The 21496-nt window shown below is 36.6% G+C and overlaps 1 protein-coding gene across 1 annotated transcript in view; it reads left to right on the top strand.

Annotated features, from left to right (window-relative positions):
* PLEKHH2 (pleckstrin homology, MyTH4 and FERM domain containing H2) overlaps window positions 1-21496 on the top strand; it is a 59702-nt gene that overhangs the window by 24383 nt on the left and 13823 nt on the right. Inside the window, exons 4-20 of the mRNA XM_074167850.1 lie at window positions 215-364; window positions 802-885; window positions 2360-2441; window positions 4205-4387; window positions 6144-7132; window positions 8164-8239; window positions 8728-8822; window positions 9458-9602; window positions 11795-11931; window positions 12990-13100; window positions 13363-13449; window positions 13966-14124; window positions 14801-14881; window positions 17889-18068; window positions 18328-18436; window positions 18540-18652; window positions 20839-21018. Of these exons, the coding sequence (XP_074023951.1) occupies window positions 215-364; window positions 802-885; window positions 2360-2441; window positions 4205-4387; window positions 6144-7132; window positions 8164-8239; window positions 8728-8822; window positions 9458-9602; window positions 11795-11931; window positions 12990-13100; window positions 13363-13449; window positions 13966-14124; window positions 14801-14881; window positions 17889-18068; window positions 18328-18436; window positions 18540-18652; window positions 20839-21018 (2961 nt within the window). The remainder of the gene's footprint in view (window positions 1-214; window positions 365-801; window positions 886-2359; window positions 2442-4204; window positions 4388-6143; window positions 7133-8163; window positions 8240-8727; window positions 8823-9457; window positions 9603-11794; window positions 11932-12989; window positions 13101-13362; window positions 13450-13965; window positions 14125-14800; window positions 14882-17888; window positions 18069-18327; window positions 18437-18539; window positions 18653-20838; window positions 21019-21496) is intronic.

The raw sequence follows: 21496 nt of genomic DNA, 5'->3' as shown, positions 1-21496 counted from the left end.
GGTCTATGAGTATTTTGCCAGTCCTATTGGTACTAGATCCATAGGAAGACATAACAAACTGTGGAATTTCTTCTCAAATAGGCTTTAGAACTTTGCGGGGTTATCTTGAATCTTAAGTGTGGAGGCAATTTTAACAGTGCATTTTGTGATTAAATTACTACCTTTGACTTGGAGCATTATGTTTCTTAAAGTCTTATGTTTGACCTTCAAACAGGTGCAGGTCATGGAAGAAAAATTAAAAGCAGCTAATGTTCAAACGAGCGAATCAGAAACCAGGTTGTATAAGAGATGTCAAGATCTGGAGATCCTGATACAAGATAAAAATGACATAATACAAAAATTGGAGCAACAACTTGAAGAACAGGTTAGAAAAGATGAGCATCAATTCCATTCTTAGTTATACTGAAGGAAAATAAAAATTAAGATCAATAGAGAACAGAAAAGTTTAGCGTTATTTCTGTTCTTTGATTAAAGAGGTTCCCATTAGAAGCATATCATTTGAATAAGGTTTATTCACTTGCATATTATGCTCTGGCCTTTGAAGGAACATCTAACTTTTAAGAGGGGAAAGACCTTCTTCCTCTTCACTGTCTCCTCTGAAGAGCTTTCATTTTTTCTAGAGGAAAGAGGAACAGCACCTCTGTAAAATGCCTATTCATCTTTTTTTTTTTTTAAAAAATCACCCTATATTGCCCAGGAGACTGAATTACTTCAAGCAATCTTAGGATTTGTGTCTGAAGATACTACTCAGGCAGACTATAATACTCAGTGAAAAATATGCTTGTGTCATTTTTTTTCCAGAAGCAAATAAGACTGCAAGAAGCAAAAATCATAGAAGAAAAAGCAGCTAAAATAAAAGAATGGGTGACAGTCAAGCTCCATGAGGTATAACTCTTGCTACAATACCTATACAGAAAATATAATGGTGTGACTGGATATCTCTTAGGCTTTGTGGCTGTTAAAGGACCTTGTGCCATATTTAAAAAAAAATGCTTCCCAGTTTCATTGATCTATGTAGTTATTTGCTCGAAAGAGGAAAAATGAAAACAACAGCACAGAGGGCAGAGTATCCATGGCACTTAAATTCCAATGTCTAATCTGGTCAGCTAGTGTATCTTCATGGAGAAAGGGCCTAGAACTGCTCTCTGGCAGGTCTACTTATCTCCACTAATTGAGAGAGATTAGCTGGCAAACTGAGTTTGCTCAAGCAGATGCCTAAAGTGTGAATAATCCCCAGAAAGCCAGCCAAGTCTTCTGGGATTTGGCAGAAAAAAAGGACTTGATCATTTTTTTATTTTCCAAGGTGCACAGTATTCTTTAGTCATGAATAGTTTCAGTGGCACTGGCTCTGTTCTGCAAAGAGACCGGTTGTCTCCCTTGTTTCTCTGCTGTGGTGAGATAACCATGTCTTTGCCCTGCCTAAGGCTGCTGGTTTTCGTGTGCAGCTGTGCTTTCTCCTCCTTGTGTGAACAGAATTTAAAGTTCCCCATAAAAGCTAAAATCCTACTCTGTTGTCGTGAACTGGAAATTATACTCCAGTTGAATAACAAATTATTATTTTTAAAGTAGGAAACTAGAAGTATCATTTACTATTAGTCTGCGAGGGGAGTTTTTGAAAATACATGCAATTAAGTTTAGCTAAAATTATCTTGAAAAAGCTTGGACAAAATCAAATATGACTCAAACTATTTACTTAGCTTGAAACCTGGAGAATCTCAAGCTAGTTTCACAGAGGTGGCAGGATGTCACCCAATGGGAACTAGAATTGCTGGCTCCCCTCTGTGTGATACGGCATACTCAGACTCAAATCTTCTCTTTGCCTAATTTGGACTGGGAGTTTGAACCAACATCTTTTATCTCCTGGTAGTGAGCTACAGCAACGGGTTGTTGGGTTTTTTCTTGCTTTAGAAGGTCTTCTGCTTTGTATAAAGTTTTTCGGTACCTACTTTTTTAATCTTTGCCGTGGGATGGTAGGAGGCATTAACACCTTCATTCCCTCTTAATTCCTCTGCTTGTTTTTGGGTTTGCCAAGTGGCACAAAAGTTTGTAATTCTAGCCCTTTGCTTTTATTAAAAATGCCAATGCAGATTTCTTTTTTCTTAATTATTAAGGCTTTTTAAGGCAGTCTTGGGTTAACAGAATGATTTTAACAGAAGTTGACCCAACAGTCATTGCAGGGAATTTCATTGTTGAGAATAAACAAATGCCTGGAGTGGCATTAAAAGAAGTAGCAGAGAGGAGCCTTCCATTTGAACTAGCTTTATCCTTAGACAGGCAGAAATTAAGAGAAAATCGAAGTGATATAACGACTTTAAAAATTGTTTCACCAGTAGATGAGATGACATTTATATGCTTTCAGTTAGAGGTGGAAAATCAGAACCTTCGCTTGATCAACCAAAAGCAAACCAAAGAGATGAAAACAGTGCAATCTAAACTGCAAGGTAAATGTACAAATCTTTTAAAAACTTCTCTATATCACATACTTCTTTCTGTTCCCTATTAATTTGTGCATCCACATAATTGAAACAGTCTGTGAAATCACAAAGACTTCAGTTAGCATGAATTGACATCAGTGACTGTACATGAAGGTGTTGAGCAAGCAATAATTTCATTTTTATTAAAAAGACAGGCAGACAAACCACAACTGGTTTTTGTTGGGTGAACAGGTGTCTGTGTTATTTAAGAGGTTCTCTAAGTAGTAAGATTTGAGTGGATTTCTGTCAGATCTTTGTTTTCATTTCTTTTTAGCATAGGTGATCCTAGCACTGTTAAGGAATAGTTGAATGTCAGTCTGCATCTGCTTTTTCTATCAAATGCTAAGTTGGGAATCAAAATTCAGATCAGATTTTTTTAATTACTACATTTGACTACGGTGATCCAAACTGTTAATTCAGCCACAGTATCACCCAGCTCCTCTCCAAGTGGATATAGTTAATTTAAAAAACAGTAAAATGTAAATATGGGAAAGAGCTCTCCAAAGAGCATTATTTCACATTAATCAAAGTTCGACTTTATTTGCCACTCTATTGCCTGTTCACCAACTTTATTAAGTCTCTCTGAAGGTTCCCACAGTCCTCTCCATACTTAGCTGACCTGACAGCTTACTATCATCTGAAAGTCTTGTTAGTTTGCTACCTAGCCCTAATTTCTTCATAATGTATCTCTTGTATATACGTACATACACAGACGTTTAGAAATGTGTGTATATGTGTATATATATATGTATGTGCACAGGTAATATGCATAATATATGAAAATATAAATATTTACAAAACACATACATACACAATAGGAAGCTTTTAAACTAAGATGCACCTGCCTGTTCTTGAGGAAACTGGATTGGTTTGTTTCTTTGATATTTTTTGATCAGTAGCGATTCTATATGTTTCAGCACTTAACAGCTTTAAGTCATCCTCTTCTGAGAAATCTATTCAAAGGCTTTTTGAGACATGAAGAATTTGTCAGCTGGTTTTCAACACACATCTACTGATAGCCCAGAAATATTAAGAAATTTGTTACCATTTGCAGTGGCCATGCTGGTGTAGGTTATAAATTAGGATCATGTGGTACTGTTTTAAAGTTTACAGGTATGAATAAGGGCCTTTTGTTCCTGGATCTGCCAGGACAATCTGTGCCTAAGGACAGGTTTCATATTCTCAAGGCAGTTAATCATTTTATGTTTTCACCTTCTCTTGAAGTCCTCCATATATGCCTTCTAAGCCTGATAACCTACTCCTTTATATTTGCTGTAGCACCTGTTACAGATTCTCTTAATGTTTTTATCTGAAGGGAAGGCCACCACATATTTTAATACGATTGTTCCACAGTCTTTCACATATTATATACCCTAGGCCAATCCATAGGTTTAACTCCAGTCAAAGAAGAGTAAGAATCAGGTATTTCTACTAGGTTTTCATTCTATATTAAGGGCATGTTTTATATCTTATTGCTGTGAAATTGTTTAAAGAGATTTTTTTTTTCTTTCTACACTAAAAAGTCAATCTTTAAGAACTAGGAATGTGGCTCTGGGTTTCTTTTGATATGGGTAGGTATCAGGTAGATTTTATTTATTTATTGTAATTTTTTTATTATCTTTTTGCTAAATTTTAGTTATCTTAAAAAAAAAAAACTACACTGCAGAGTAAAGAGTAGCATAGCTTGCTGTATCCCATTAACACAAGATTTCTGAATTACTGTTCTTCAGAAGCTACGGGCAAGAAATCTGTTACTTCAGCACAAAAACCTGGAGAGTGTCAGCGACTAAGCAGTTTGACTTTCGGATGCTTTTCAAATAGAGCAAGAAGTCCTCAGCCATCTCCTAAGTTTGAAGAAACAAGCAAGTCTTCATCTAAAGAGTCAGACTACAGTGAAGGCAAAAACATGCTAGGTACTCAAGTCACCAATCCTGCTGTTTTATTCTGACACAGGTGGAAAACTAAAATCGACAACTATGTCAGTGTATCCAAACCCTCTGTTTTCAAAGTACATAGCAGTACTCTCTCCCTCTTTAACGGTAGTCTCTATTACTAGGAAGAAAGCCTGACGAGCAGTAGAGTCTCCATTAATACCACTAATAGGTTGTTTGGCAGTGTGCAGTGGCTGTCAGGTGCTTTGGCTGCAAAGGAAAGAATTTGTTGTGGCCCAGGTTTGCTTCAGGGTGGTGTAAGGAGTTTAAGTGTGTCAGTGCCCCAGGGAGCGCTGTTACATTTTTATGCCTGTGTAGAGTCTCATCTAAGTCCAGTTTCTGTTTATTTTATCTATGCTATCACTGGTGTCCCAGTGTTAGTTTTATGCCCTAACTCAACGAAATTAACTCGTATTCTTTCATTAGCATGATCAAGGTCAGAAAAACAGAAGGGAGTCTCAGACATATTTTCTCACCATAGTTTCCTGCCCGAAGAAGAAGAAAGCTCCCTGATCAGTTCATACAATTTCCCCAGTAAGCCCTGAAGTCTGGTAAAGCCAGCAAATTGGTGTGCTGTTATGCTAATAAGCAAGTCCATTGCAGTTTGCTACTTCCCTTAAGCCATGAAAAGCTCAGGAAGGAGACTGTTGCTCTGATCCTTTGTTTGAGTCCCACAGTACTATTTATAACCTCAGCATTTTCTCCACAGTTAATCAAGGTACCCAAAATTGCGAGTTGAGGTCTGTAGAAAATCAGAAATTGAAATAGATCCTATTAATATTTTGTGTATTTATATTACACTGAGTTCATTATGGAGGTGGCTAGGTATTATTATTTCCATTTTTATAGATGAGAGAACAGAACTAAGAATCTTTTTTTAAAGGGAAAGGATAAGAAATAGAACCTTAGACTGGGCTAGATGTAAACAGATGAACGTTTTGTGACTTCATTACTTTAATGTGGACTAAATTAAAATCTTTGGCTTATCCAATTCACTTGAACTTCATACAGCTATTTAACATTAACTTTCCCAAGTGTCTGTGTCCCTAGTTCTTGCATCTGTTTTAACTGAGAGGGAGCACGTAGGCCTCACTGACACACTGCAAGCTATAGCTCTCTCTTGCAAAACCAGGTAAAAGTGAACAGCAGAAGCAAAGCTATTTTTAATACAGCGTCTTTCCCTCAGCATTTTTCATGAGGCTGTCTTGTATATCTTAAGCATTCACCACTGGGAATACAATAATAGCTTGCAGGAGAAATGACTGTGTATAAACACTGTAGAAATGCTCAAAGTACTTGATTTGTTAATGTAAATCTTTTCTGACAAGCTTTTATTAAACTTCAATTTTCCTTAGATTTAATAAAGCAGCTAAATTTATATGCCCTCTTAAGTCTCTGGGTTTTGGGGGGTTTTGTTTGTTTGTTTTCATACATATGTGGTTTACTTTAAAATATGACTCCACTCTGCTTATCCTTACTTCTATTGCCATTTTTAGTTTGGCAGAACTTTGAGTAATGTCTCTTACAGTTTTTTGGAAACATCATTGCAACTTCAGTTGCATTCAAAAATTTATAATGCTTTTCTTAAGGTTTATTATTTACAGTATTAAAAAAACATAAATGTGCTTACGCATTTGAAATTATTACCTACTTACTATTTGCAGACATGATGACAAAATCTTTTAGCAGTCAAGTTTGCTAAAGTAATTTTCTCATGTTCATTATATTTTTCCTCTAGAGAAGGATATCCTGGAAACTACCTTTGCTGGTCCTGTACACGAGACCAATAAAGGTCAGAAGTCATTGCAACAAAGTTCCTCTGGATCAGAGCAGAACAAAAATGTGCGAAAAAGTTGTTCATCCAAAGATATCGACAGTGACATGTCGAAGAACTCCTGCACTACTGGGAGTGACTGGAGCTCAGATGAGGATGGAGGAGACAATAAAGGACTGAAGTCCAGGTGTGCATCAACTCTTTCAAGCCACACATCTGAAGAGAATGCAAGGTACAGTAGAGTGGGAAGTGAAATGTATTTGACGGCATCTGATGACAGTAGTTCTCTATTTGAAGATGAGAGTTTTGGTGTTCAGAGGACTCAGCATAAGAAGTTCTACTCTTGGCAGCAAGGGTCCCAAAGAAAAGGCCAGAACAATCCAGGTGGAAAGTGCAACTCTGACTTCACAAGTAAAAAGAAAGACCAAGATAGTTCTTCAGATGAACTGAATAAGAAATTTCAGTCTCAGAGGCTAGATTATTCATCCTCATCCAGTGAGGCAAATACCCCAAGTCCAATTTTAACCCCTGCTCTGACACCCAAACACCCAATTCTGGCAACTTCTGCAGGTTCTCAATGCACAGCACCATCAGATTCTCCCTCAAATTTGCCACCTCCAAAGTTAAGGACTCCTAACGTGTTTAGTATAAATTCAGCATTAGCAAAGAAACATCTAAGCCAGCCCCAGCTGAGTTCTGACAAGATGTTTGGTAGAAACAGAAATGCCATAAGCATGATACGTCCCTGGAGACCTCAGGAAACAGACATTGATCTGGTGGATGGAGAAGATACTGATATTTTAGAGAAAATGGAGATCGGATGTGATGAAGGAGTGTTTACGTATGATTGCACTGAAGCACAAAATGCTGAAGCCCAGGAACCTTGTGATATGACAAAAAAGGGTGCTAGCAACAAACCTCCAACCCCTCCATTACATCGATTTCCTTCCTGGGTAAGTGTAATTATAGATATTTTTCCTACTGGTGAAACTAATTCATTTTCCTGCCTCTCTCTTATGATTTTTGTTGCTTCTACCTTTCTTATTCTCTGTTTGATGACAAGGCGAGGCATTACCTTAATTGGAACTAAGATGATGAATTCAGAAGCAAATTTGATTTGAAGTACAGTATTTCTGCTGTTGAAAAACACAGTCACTATTTTTGTAGATGAGACCAATTTTTTTCATGTCACATCTAAGTTACATATGTCCTTTTGAGTGTATCAAAGGAAGTAATGCCTGTGACTGCATTTATTTATTTATCTTAACACCAACAGTGGCTAAAAGTGCTGGTGTCAATGCCGTTGTACCACTCACAATCTAGACAATTAAGTTGACAGAAGACAACTACAGATTACAGATGTTATTGATCACGTTTCCAAGTAAAATTTTAAAGCCATCAGTCAGGGAATTAAAATAGATATTAATATGTCTTATACAAAATCCAAAATTAACTGTATCAAGACTCACTGATTCTGCAGTTTCACAGAGATTTATTAATGATTCAGAGATGAATAATGTATTAATATAACAGCTTCTCTATGTATATATTTAATGCATAATTTTTCATTATAGATTTTCTTATTGTGGCCTTTTAATACAAAATGGTTGAAAAGTTGCCTCCTAATGGCATTTTTCTGTTCTTAACATAAAATCTTCCATTAAAAAATATTCTCGCTACAGCTTCTTTGGCCCCTCATACTAGTATTTTTTAAAAATAAGTTACCTACAGGGTAAGAAGTATGTGAAAAAAGGTTGAAATAGACTATGGATATGATGGGTACAGCATATAAAACAAGGATGCATTTTTCAGCTGCTACTGATGATGCCATTTTATCAACTATTTATCACATTGTTGCAGTAACATATAGACTAGGCTTCAGGGAGGCTAAACAGAAGAAAACTAATTGTTGTGTTTTAATTTTTACCATCAAATTATCATCTACATCATTAATTATCTACCATCTACCATTTTGTTTGTATAGGAGAGCAGAATTTATGCTGTAGCTAAATCTGGTTTAAGGATGTCTGAAGCTTTCACCATGGAATCTCTTAACAAAAGTAAGTGGCTTAGCCGTTCATTATCTCATCAACAAAAATTCTCTTCTTATGGTGATTTGCAAGCAGGGACTAAATGTCCCATGTTCCTCTAAGATATTTTTACGAAGATGCAGATATCTGCTATTTAATACCGAGAAGATCATTGGTTATCTTTCCATTGTCTTCTATTACATTGCCTCTTGACTTTGTGCTGAATTTGTACTTTGTTTACTCCAGTTTTCTTTGCAATTCATTTTGAAGATTCTATACCACGTACCAAGGTAAGACATATACTTCCAATTTTAAAGGGGTTAGTGGTCATGACTACAATTAATTTGTACTTCTTAAAAGCACTGTAAATTTCAAAAAGCTATAAATCTCACATCCAAAACAGCTCAGGAGTCAGATTGCCTTTTATAGCAGTTATACGATGTAAAAAACTACATTTGAATTTGGTTAATTGAGGGGTAAATTAGGAAGGTAATTTATAAAATATGTTGCTTTTTTAGGTGCTGTTTCATTAACTTCATACTCCATATCTGGATTATATACATCTCTGATATATAAGAACATGACCACTCCCGTCTACACCACTTTGAAAGGGGTAACTGTATTACTGTTTAAAGGAAATTTTTAAATATCATTAGGCTTCACATCCAGGAACTTGGTGTTTCACATTTGATGCTCCCATGCCAAAAATGTCATGAGACAATGTTTAGAGATCCCAGAACCCCCAAAGTAATGGTATTGTCAAATAGCTGGAGAAAAAATTACTGCTGCTTATAAAATGTTACTAGCCCAGGTCAGTTCTTCTTAGGTTCCTTGCTGATTTTTTCCAAAGGCTTGTTAATTATTAAACAGAGCCACACGGTGTTCAATGCCATAATTAAAAGTGCGTGTATGTGTGGAAATGTCCTTGTGTCGGTGCCAAAGCTGTTTGTAGTCAGATAGCCAGCAGTAACTAATTACAGCATTGTTTGTTTTCTGGCAGCCTTTTGTGATTTGGAAAGACCTGTGCTTTGAGCTACCTCAGGTTTCTGTTTTAAAGCGTGGGGGTGGTTGAGTACACAGAGGGCAAAGGGAATTCAGTTTTCTGTTAATATTTGTGTGCCAAAACTCACAACCCAAGTAAGAACAGCTTTGAATGTTATGAAGCCAGCAGAGCTCTGCCACAGCATGAAGGAAATGACTTATACCCTTTATGCAAGGTATCAAAGAACGTTGTGTTAATTTCTGCAGAAAGCAACTCAAATAAGCAACAGCCCATTTATAGATGAGTCGTCAGGATCTGAGGAAGAAGACAGCTCTCGGTCCAGCTCAAGGACTTCTGAGTCTGATTCTCGAAGCAGAAGTGGTCCGAGTAGTCCTCGGGCTATGAAACGAGGTAGGCAAAAACTGTAAGAATGAGTGACTTCTGGGAAGTTTGGAATACCGGGCAGTTTACGCCATCTTCTTAGGTATGAATTTCCTCCTTAAACAGCATGGACATCTTAAAGGTAGGCTTTTATCCCAGCTATCAAAGCCTAGATCTATTATTCAAGCAGGAGAAAGGACTTGCTGTTATTATAGATGTCTTTTTAAGACATTAATCTAGTAGGTGGCTGTTGTCATGAGGGCAAAGTGACTTGTACATTCAAAGGAAGCTCCATTTTATCTATACTTGGTCATGCCAAGGGCTTCCTAGAACCTTTAACTGTAGGGAGGTAAAAATGACATAGAAAAAAGTAACTGCCATTAGGAAAAAACCTCACATATATCCAAGTTTATAAAACAAAGTAACAGTTTCATGTGTTCAGAAAGCAGGTGGAAAAGTTCCCTCAACAGAATATTTGGTTCTGTCATCTCATGCAATAAAGGACTTTTTTCATTTTTACAATGATTGTCTCAAGGTCCTGTGCAAAGATTTAGTTAAAACACTTGAATCCAGTAATGTTCTGACTTCTGTGGAAAACAGTTCTCCTAGCTTTAGGTAGCTGTGTGTTTTCCATCTGCAGAATGAAAATAATATGCTTCATAACATCAAAAGATATAACGCATCCTCATGGGGTGACAGTGTTACATCCCTGCAAATATTTCTTCACTGGGTAAACCAAGGGAGACTAAAAGCTAAGATCCCAATGAGGCCAAGCATTAAGATCCTTCATTATACATTGCTTTAGAAATGCAGAATAACATTTTTCAGTACTCTCTGTTATAAATGTTAAAATCCCAGTTAGCAGGGGCTCCAGACAGTCACACTTGAGCAGGTAGATAGAGCCATTAGGCCACTAGGAGCTTTCCAGTGCCAGCCACATGTGGCATCCAGTCCTGTTTCCAGTGATGTAGTTAAAGTGCAAAAAGGACCCAAAGTACCTGCTTCCCACCAGCTCCTTCTTGCTGAGCAAAAAACAGTGCCCTGGCTGCAGACTCATCTCATGTCACTTGGTTGCACAACAGGAAAAGTAAATTAGCTAATTTAATAGCTGGTTTCACCTACAATTTATATCCGTGGCTGTAAAATGGAGCCATTCCTTTCGCTCATGCTTTCGTCTCATAAAACAGTCTTTGCATTGTTTTATTCATGGAAACCTTTCTTAACCACAAAACACATATATACATATCTTTGTTGAGATAACATTGTTTAAAAATCTAGGCAGTCACAAATTTAGGTGCATAATTAGCTTGCTGCATATTTGTTATTAAAGATCCTGCTTGAGAAGAGAGGAGACCACTCTGAAAGCCCAGGTGGCTTACCAAAGCATTAAATGAGAAAAGCTTTTTTTTTTAAATAAAATTGGCAAATGAGTTTGGAAATTAATGAAATGAAACAAGGCATCTTCATTTCGATCTTGGAGAGTAATCTTTCAGAGTAGAACACTAGTCCTTGCAAAAGGACACGTTCACATGTTTGAAAATAATTATTTCTATGATGAATAAGGGAGAAGTTTGAATTTTTATTGATGATTCACTAGAATTGAAAACAGGTTGCATTTTTTTTCAGGATTAAACCTAATAAACTCTAAAAAAAACCCTGAAATCCTGGAATTCAGATTTTTAGAAAGCCTCGGTATAAAAACTTATAATAATTGGAAAATAAAGACAGTCACCTACAGCTTCAACATATAGCAGATCTTGAGCATAGCTTCTTAGTATACAAGCAGTTGCATGAGAAATCCAGATACTAGAGCAAATGATAGAAAGGGGAAAGGGAAAGTTCCTTAGTTTAATTAAAGATCCTGTATTTGTTTTCTAGAGGATGAGTATGATGCATGGCACTTTCATTAGAAAAGCTGTAGTAATATAACAGAAGGTGATAATATATGTAAGACATATAAGACATATATAAGATTTATTTGTTGTTTCATTCACAAGTGACTTAAACTCTGTTTAATTATGAAGAAAATGGGATTCAGGTATTAGCACTGTGCTAATAGTTCAATATGCTGGTATTTTAAAAAATGCTTGGTTCCTGATGGTTTATGTTGATACTTTTGTTTTGTTGATACTCAGATATTTTTTCTGCATGGATATTCTGATCTCATTTGATTCTAATGTAATAAAAAAATATAAAGAAACATCTTTCTTCTTTTAACACAGGTGTGTCTCTGTCTTCCGTGACCTCAGAAAGTGATTATGCTATTCCTCCAGATGCATATTCAGTAGATACAGACTATTCAGAGCCAGAGCAGAAACTTCCTAAGACCTCTTCCTCATCTAGTGATAATGGGAAAAATGTGAGTACTGAAGTTTTATGAAGAAGTGAACCTGTGGTGCTGTGTGTATATTTATGTTCAGAGACTGCTGCCAAATCTCTATATTCACAGATTGCCTTATGAGTACAAATAGCAAAATATACCCACAATAATTTATCCATACAAGACTATAATGATTAAAGGAAAGTGGAGGATAACTCTGAGCTTTCTATATAATGAATGGAAATAGGTAGACAACTTCAGAAGACAATTCAAAACACTTAAGATTTCCCTTTCTTGGAGCAAGATCTGGTATCAGATTGCATGAGAAATACTAAAATTAGCGTGGCATTCCACTGAAGGAGTTGGAGGCATCCGTAGAAATCTCTGTGCAGTAATACATTTCTACAGTTTCCTCATACAGGGAAAACTTTATACACATCAGAGAAATTGTAAGTATAGCAACATACAAGGACATGTCAAAGAAACCAAACCATTATGGTGTATTGGTCGATCTCCGGGAGTTTTTTAATGGGCTGTGTTAGTAGTTAGTGTCTTATCATACACGTGGATTGACTGCCTGGTGATGAAGATAATTTCTTTTAAGCCTTCTTCACAGAACAAAACTGCGAACTCTGTTCTACATGTGTACACACTACAAATATGTCTGGCCAGAGCGCTGAATTACAGTGCTTTATATCCAGTCTATAGGTTAGGCCCTGAAGTTGGGAAAATATATATATTTAAATTGTATTAATTTTGTTCCTTGTTTAAGATAAATAATTAGAAAGTAAAATCAGAAATCATCATATTCTTCATTCTTTTGTATAGTTCTGGGCAAATCAATTACTCTCCTTCAGGTACTATAACTGTAAGTAGGGATATTAATTAGTTATCCTACATGCATGGCATTTGTCTTAATTGATGCTTGTAAAAACTTTGTTGTTGGACTAAAAGTCTCATCCAATACTGTAATTATTATTTAGCATGCTTTGAAGTCATTAAAATACGTGTGTGTGTGTGTGTATTTATACATATCTCTGAGGGGTTATAGGTATATGTGTACCTAACTACTTTTTATCTAACTTCTAAATAAGCAGGAACCTTTGGAAAAATCTGGGTATCTGTTAAAAATGGGTGGTAAAGTAAAGACCTGGAAACGACGGTGGTTTGTGCTTAAAGGAGGCGAATTACTATACTACAAATCTCCAGTAAGTACATGTAACTTATCTGCTATTTAATATTACATTGTTTTTACTGAGAATCCAGGGTGCTAGAAGGAAAAGAAATGCATTCCTGGTGTCTGAGCTGTTCAGAGAGTGATTCAGGACTCAGTTCCTCAAGAGGTATACAAGGTATTCAATGTCTAACTAGGAAGTAGTTATCAAGATTAATGTTTAAATGAGTTCTGTAATTATTTATTGCAATTTGTTGGTGGATTAAAAATATTCTTTTTCTATTCTTTCCATACAGAGTGATGTCATTCGAAAACCTCAAGGTCAAATTGAGCTAAATGCATGTAGCCACATTGAAAGGGGGGATGGCAAACAAACAATTCAGGTGCCTGCTTTTCTCATCTGTGTTTCAGTGGGTATTTATTCCCTCCATCCCCAAAACTGATCCCTTGTTCCAGTCCCTATTGCACTGGAAGTCCAAGTGTGGACTTGGAATTAATCAGTGCCCTTCCTTTGAAACCAAAGAATCATTTCAGTTACAGAAACTATAAAAGAGCCTACATGTAGTTTTGTTTGTGTTGCTACAAAGGTCAGATCGTGACATGAGATATAAAGAGAGTAGTCTTGGGGCCAGCCATTAGAGTTGAGAGAAGTTGTTTATCTGAAAGGAGATAAATTGAGTTTTCTCAGCTCTGCTGTCCTGGAACTTTTCAGATAAAGCCTTAGAAAGGATCTGTCTACTTTGCCTGGCAACAGAATGTTTTGTTAATGAAAAGTACTTTGGAGAAATTAATCCCCTGAAGTTAGGAAACTACACTGGGTAGTATATGTTACAATCCTCACACTGTGGGGTCGAATGTATAATGTTCTTAAAGCTCAAGACTCTTCTGTTATTACATAGCTGACCACAGAAAAACGAACATACTACCTGACTGCAGATTCTCCCAACATCTTAGAAGAATGGATCAAAGTACTACAGAATGTTCTTAAAATACAGGCTGCCAGCCCGCTTTTCATACAGCCTGAAATCAAGCCAACCATGAAAGGATTACTTACAAAGGTAGGAACACTTTTCTTCCCCCAATCTGCTTTATTCCATATTTCTGAAGAATAATATCTAGATGAAAATGGCCCTACAATAAAATAAATATAAGCAAAACAGACATGTATTTGCTTTCCCAAATACAATGTGAACAATCCAGGAGAACTAGCAACTCCCTACTTGGAGCAATATTTTTCTTCTGGTTGGTTGATTTGATTTGGTTTTTCTTTTTTTTTTTTTTTTTTAATTCATTAGTTCCTGTTTTGAGTTCTCCATTTGCACTTCAGTGATATCCTAGTTCAGCGTATGTTTCAGTAGCTAATTGACCTACCTTATTTCAGTAGCTCTCTTTTTCTACATTACTCACTAGGACAGATTATTTCAAGATAGTAAGAATACTGTATAAAAGCAGTTTTTCTCTTTTAATTCTTCCATTTCCTTAGCTTCCATTAATTTAGGCCTGATCCAAAGCCAAATTAAAAACTCACACTGGCCTTACTAGAGTTTAGATGAGCATCTACTGCTTTAATTCTTACGCCTTTAATAAAGTTACGCAGTTTTAATTAATTGTCTAGTAATGCAGAAAGGAATTTGAACCAAGGCATTTATTCCCAACATCACCAAAGTTCCAAGATGGTGAAATGTAGTCTTTATTTCTCTGGCTGTGCTTGTTCCTAATGTTCTGTAATTTCAGGTGAAACATGGATATTCCAAAAGAGTTTGGTGTACCCTAGTTGGAAAAATTCTGTATTATTTCCGTAATCAAGAAGACAAGGTAGGTCCCTTGCTTGTTTCCTCAGTGAATAGAAAATAACAAACTGAAGTAGACTTTAAACAGTAAGCTACAGCTTTATTAAGGTACAGTTGGCCTGGGTAGTATATGCCCAGTGTATCATGATTACCAAATATTTAGACTTCACAGATTGTCAACTTGGAAGGTTACCATCTAATAGACAGTAATCCAGGGCACACCCAGTGGTCTCTTTCTCCTGCAGGATGTGATGTATATTCTGTGTCTTCTTATCCCTGGCCAAAGGAGGACACTGATTTTCTGAACAGTTCAGGTCTCCCCTTCTGACAAGCATGAGACTCTTCAGAAAAGATGTGGCTGTCATTTACTTCTGGAAGTCAATCCTTTCTAAAGTATCTGCAGTAGATAGCGACCACAAGTTTCAAGAATTTTTTATCTGTCAATTGACTGCTAAATCCTGTCTTTGGAATGTCACTGTACCTCCACAGTGCTGCAAGAAGGGCAAAAACAAGCCTAGCAGGATGCAGAGTTTGCTGCTTTGCAGGTGTGTCTGTGGAGGGGATCTGTTCCCATTTCCCCATCAGGATTATGGAAGAGGAGCTCACTGTCTACAACTGATGAGGTGGTCAGAAACGGAGATGGAGGATGGCAAAAGAAAGGCATGATAAAATTATTTCTAAAACCTAGGGAAAATACTGTTTGAGGAAGAAAAGGAAGAAATGGGATCCAATCAGCTTTAAGTTAACCTCCCAACCTCCCATATCCTGTAGGACACAAGGAGCTAAGGAAGCGCAAAACCTGGTTCTTCCACATTGGGCCTGATCTTTAGTTCTGCACCCACACTTCTGAATATTGCTGGTCCTAATATTTCCAGTCATATTTACCTACAGAGACAGAACAAAGGGATGCTTCCTAGTCATACTTTTCACCTGTCCTTTTGCTCCCAAGGTATTGTATTTTGTCATCAAGAAGCATCTTTTTAATGGAGGTGGGTCAGGAACAAGATTTTGGAAACTTTTACAAGAATTTTTGTTAATACCACTGAGGTTATGAATATTTAACTCATACCCGTATTACCTAGCTCTTCCAAACAGACTACTGACATTTGACAAAATGGTAATAGTCTCCTGAGCCATTATAACCAACAGTTCAAAAAAATACAGAAAACCTCTAACCAAATAATTGCATTGGACCCAGTAATTCACAGTCTTTGTACAAAACTAGTTATTCCCTTTGTTATCCTATCTTTCTTTAGCCATTTTTAAACATTCAACTAAACCTTATTTCTAGAACTGTATGAATAAGATAGCCGTAACATCAAAACATTTTATTTTAATTACTCTTTAAAATTAATTACAGGGCTGAGGAATCAAATGACTGGAGTATTAATCTCTAGCTCATCTTACAGAAACATTAAAATTACCTTGCATGTTCTTCTATGAAGAAATCTCTATGTTTAAAGTATCTGAATTTACACATTTTTACCATAGAAGATTTTGGGGTTTTAGCATGTCCTTTAGAAGCATTTAAGAATTTTGTTGCATTCTTGTGAATATTTCCCTCACATTTGGAACAAGTTTTTCTGCCCTTTTAAAGTAAAATCAAAACTAATTTCCTAGCTTGTAATAGAATAAGAATTTAGCTTTTGTAAGCAGAATATGTATGAAAAGTTTCCCAAAGCTAGTTCATTTCTAATGTTCAACAATTTGCTAATTAAAAACATGTTTGCTGTAGCTGAATCTGTCTGTGTGGAAACAAATTACACAATCTGCAGTGGTTAACACTGTAATGGAGCCCATTTAAGTGGCCTCCTTTCAAAATGGAATTAAAATTAAAAAATCAGCCAAGTGTGTTTCAGTTAAGCTTAGTGAATAGATCAGTCTTGACTATTTGTATAATGGCATCTCTTGATTCTCAGAATCTTATCTTGTTCAAAAAGTTGAATGCATCAGAAGCACCACAGAAAATATAAACCACCACGTGCATCTTTAATTCTTACTAGTGAGGCACTGGAATAAAGAGCTACCACTGCGTGATGTTCTCTTCAAAATGATTTCATTATTAACAGCTCACTTTATCAAATCACTGTTCAAGACTCCCACTCTAGACTGAGTCAAACTTGCCAGCTACTTTTTGGTATGGTATTTTCAATTTTTAAACAGTATTATTGAGAAGCCTCATCTGCTTTTCACTGGTGTTGATATTTCAAGACAACTTACTTCAGGGTTACACTTGAATGTGGCAGAAATAAGATGGTAGTTACCGTAGTGCCCAACTATCCTGTTACCAAAGGGAAACAAACATCTCTCTCATTCTGCTGGATCACCGAGCACTGCTAGACAACACAAACACCACAGAAACAGTAGCCACTGCTTCTTCACTACACTATTAAATTACACTCTTTTGAACATCCTGATGTCTAAACGACTGGAGAAAGAGCCGTGGTGCTGTGGGAAGGGAGGGAGCTTTGCATAAATGAATGGCTTTTCATATAAAATATTTCCCGATAAATGATCATAACTACATATACAACTTAAGACTCAAGTACTGTGATCTATCAGACTAGAGAACGAAACCAGCTGAGAAGGTCTACCACACAAAAAATTTACCTTTTGAACTTATAGTATGAACAAAATAGATACATCAACAATACACTGCTGTCCTCTGAAATAACAAGGTTATAATTAAAGTACTAGGCTTGACCCAGGGAATTTTTGCTTGGAACCAGGCCTGGAAATTGAAGAATTACTTCTCTCACCCTAACAGACATTTATTGCATTAACTAGATACAGAAGCAGACCTGGAAAAGAATTTTTGAAAATCTCACTTTCAGACTTTGGCACGTGTGTGTCTCTTTCTGCTGTCTGCAACAGCTGGTTTATCTGACATTCCTTGGCAGGACTGAAAATGAATAAATACGAAGGGGTATTGACAATAGTTCATGTTTTTCTTTGTAGAATAAGAAATATAAAATCAGTGTGCACTAAACCCAAGTATTTGCTCTCTCACCACTTCTGATATTTACTTTTAGTTTCCTCTTGGTCAAATCAAGCTTTCCGAGGCGAAGGTTGAAGAAGTTGATAGATCATGCGATTCTGATGAAGATTATGAGGCTAGTGGTCGCAGTTTATTATCAACACATTACACTGTTGTTATCCACCCCAAAGATCAAGGACCCACTTACCTTCTCATAGGATCCAAACACGAGAAGGTAATAAAAGGACTCTTTTACTGAGTTTCAGCAACATGTCTATGAGTATGGTGCTGTGATATGAATATTTCTTAAAGAGGAGGAGGGGGACCTACAAGTCATCGCTGGTAGTTTGATGCAATAAGCAAGGAGAAGGTCCTGCTTCATTAACAGGGTTTCAACAGGAGCGCATGGTAGTGTTTCAAGTTGAGAGCAAAATCCAGATGAAGCAGCTCCTTCCCATATGGAATGAGTGAGCTGCTTTGTTTTTCTACTTTAGGACACGTGGCTTTATCATCTGACAGTTGCAGCTGGAAGTACCAGTGTAAATGTTGGATCTGAGTTTGAACAACTTATTTGCAAATTATTAAATACGGAAGGTGATACCAGTAAGTTTGTTTTTGTTTCAACATACTAATCTTCTAATACTTATTTACTGAATGTACTTAGGAACTGAATTAATTGCAAAACCAATATATTTTATCCATTTAGCTTCTCAGATTTGGAGACATCCTACCCTTTGCCACAGCAAAGAAGGAATTGCTTCCCCTCTTACAACATTGCCATCAGAAGCCTTGCAAACTGAAGCAATTAAATTATTCAAGGTAAAACCATAGCAGATGCCTTTTTTATTAACTGACTGTTTTAACTCTTAGCTAAAGAATTTCAACAGATAAGAAAAAAAGAAAAGGTGACTCTTATCTTTAGTGGAGGTAACTAATAGACACTAGGAGAATCTCCCCATATTGTCAGCAAAGAGTGACAATGTAAAGAGACCACTTTTAGTTATGAGGGAGCAGTTTAGGTTTCAACTTTTGGCCTTTCTACTGAGGTTAAAGTGCAAGTTAGTAGAAGAATCCGCAGCCATCATGGATGATAATTTTATCATGAAGTCCATAAGCCCCAGAGAACTTAACAGCATGGATGGGTTTCTCTATTGAGAGAACTATATCTGAAATACTGTTTTTTCAATTAGATTTCAGGAAGAAAAAATGGTAGGCAAAAGTTTTGTTGTAGATATATTTAAATCAGCTAGAAGACATTTTAAAAAATGGAAGAAAAACAAAGCAAAGTTTAAGCAAGTCCTGGATTATTTCAAATTGAGGTAGGAGGTAGAGATTCCACTGCTCTTTTTTATTAAAACGAAAATCTTTTCTTCATATGAAGTAGCTATTCGTAAAAGACTGATTAGGTATTCTAGTAATATAAACAGAGAAAATATTACAGAGTAAAATTATTGAAAGCATTTCACAACAGTTTTTTGAATTCACTTTTAAAGATTTTCATACTTTAAAAACACACAAATGTGTAAATCTCCCAGTAGTAGTGAAAAGGTTTTATGATTAAGAGACACGCAATGGTTCATAACTGTTGTGCCACAGATGATTTTTTGATAATTTCTGTATGCCAGTAAGACCTTATATCTTTCCCAGTTAAAGGCCAGATAGGTGGTTGATATCTATGAAAGGGAGTATGCTGCAATGCCATTAACCTTCTTTCTCCTCCCTCCTGCCCTCACCCAGGTAAAACTACTCAATATTAACTAACAGCCAGGCCATAAAGTCTATTTCAGAGACAAAATAAAATCTTGCTCTTCCTTTTTCTGTACATTGTGAAATAAATTACAAGTTGGAAGGTGTGGAGCTTGGATGAATGAACTTTATCCACCAAATTCCCTGAAACATCATCTGGAGAATTTTGATGTAATGGTTCGGATCCAGAAAGGAATTCAAGACAAGCACCATATGATCAGTCACAGCCACTTATAGGCAAACTTTCCAGCTTGTTTCTCTGAAATGTTCCAAGCACTTTAAAGAATTACGTTCATCTTACTTTCTGCAATCCCACAGCACAAAAATTTAAAAGGAAGTGTACTTCTCTGATACAAATAAACATATCTATTTGGAAATCACCTTCTGAAATATATTTCAGACCTAATTCAAATCACAGACACTTGCCTAAAATAAATAAGTAAGAGATGTCTTGTATGACCTTTACCGAAACTTTGTATAAATGAGTTTAAAAGTCAGGTAGGGAACTGATTTAGAAACAGATCAAGTCATGTTTCAGTTATTCCATTGCTGATAAAAATTCGTCTTGTGCATCCACATATCTTCAGTTAGACTAGAAATAGATTAGCCTTCCATCCATTTCTTGTATTTTGCTTATATGCCTTGAAAATTCATCAGCTGTTATATAGAGTAAATGCAATGAGTGATACGTACGCATTCTTCTAATTCAGCACAACAAATGCTTAACACCTGGCTTTCCTAAGACAGTACTGGGGATATGAAAGGTTATACTTACCCACACTGAAAATACCAGTGAAAGCCAAGATGTAAAACAAATGACTCTGAGTTACGGTTTTCTTATCTGTGTATATTCTGCCGTGTTGTACTCACTACTTGCACAAGCATTTTACACTGGCTGCCATTGAGAGCTGTACGCTTTGTATTTTAAAGTCCTGTAGAGGGGTGAGCTCTGTTCAGCATGTCCCTAAGCTTGCCACCACCACAACTGCTGCGACTCCTGCTAGAGCTTGCTCCATTAGATACCGAGCGAAGACTGTGTTTTTTAAGAGGTGTTTTTATCTTAAGTCTCTCTGTGTAGCTTTTCATCCATTCTGCCCCCTTTTCACCCCTTTTTGCAGGGCCAGCAGGCTTTCCTTAGTCTACTGGTAAACTGACTAATTGTGACTTCAATTATAGTACGCTTTTGTTACACAGAATGTCTATAAGATTTGTTTGACCTTTTTGTACGTAAACTCACTTGCTTATTATTTTATATCTAGACCTGCCAGTTGTTTATAAATGCTGCAGTTGACTCTCCTGCCATTGATTACCATGTATCTTTGGCCCAAAGTGCTTTGCAGATATGCCTCACGCACCCTGAACTTCAAAATGAGATCTGTTGTCAGCTTATTAAACAGACTAGACGTCGACATCCACAAAACCAGGCAGGACCAATACAGGTAACCCAGTATTTATTTTAATGGTATCTATTTCAACAGCAGTGAAAGAACTACCCAGACTGTTCAGAATGGTAAAGGGGCTCTGCTCTTCTGTAGCATCTGCTTACTTAAAATCAGATAAAAACCTGAGCTAACATCTTATTACTGCTGTGTCTTCCTGAAATGAAGCTGATGCTATCCTCCTTCAAAGTACGTGTATCTGCTGATAGAGTATATCTGTGCCTGTGCTGGTTTTAAAGCCTGGACATACAATGGGCTATCTTCAAATTAAGTGTTGAGTAAGACATCATGTATGGAACGTAATTCTGTTTTACTGCATCTTTCCTGAGAGAGGTGCTGCATCGGGAAGCTTTGTGGGCTAAACCACATGGCAGATGTCTCTAGAGCACGAGCGTGAAGAAAAGCTGTACTACCATGTTGTGGAATGTCAGATATGCTCAGGATTTTTGATAGATGTCACCTTTTGTATGTCATGCTG

The sequence above is a fragment of the Numenius arquata genome, chromosome 2 (assembly GCF_964106895.1).
Source record: "Numenius arquata chromosome 2, bNumArq3.hap1.1, whole genome shotgun sequence".
Lineage (NCBI taxonomy): Eukaryota > Metazoa > Chordata > Aves > Charadriiformes > Scolopacidae > Numenius > Numenius arquata.
This window is presented reverse-complemented; position numbering and strand designations above follow the sequence as displayed.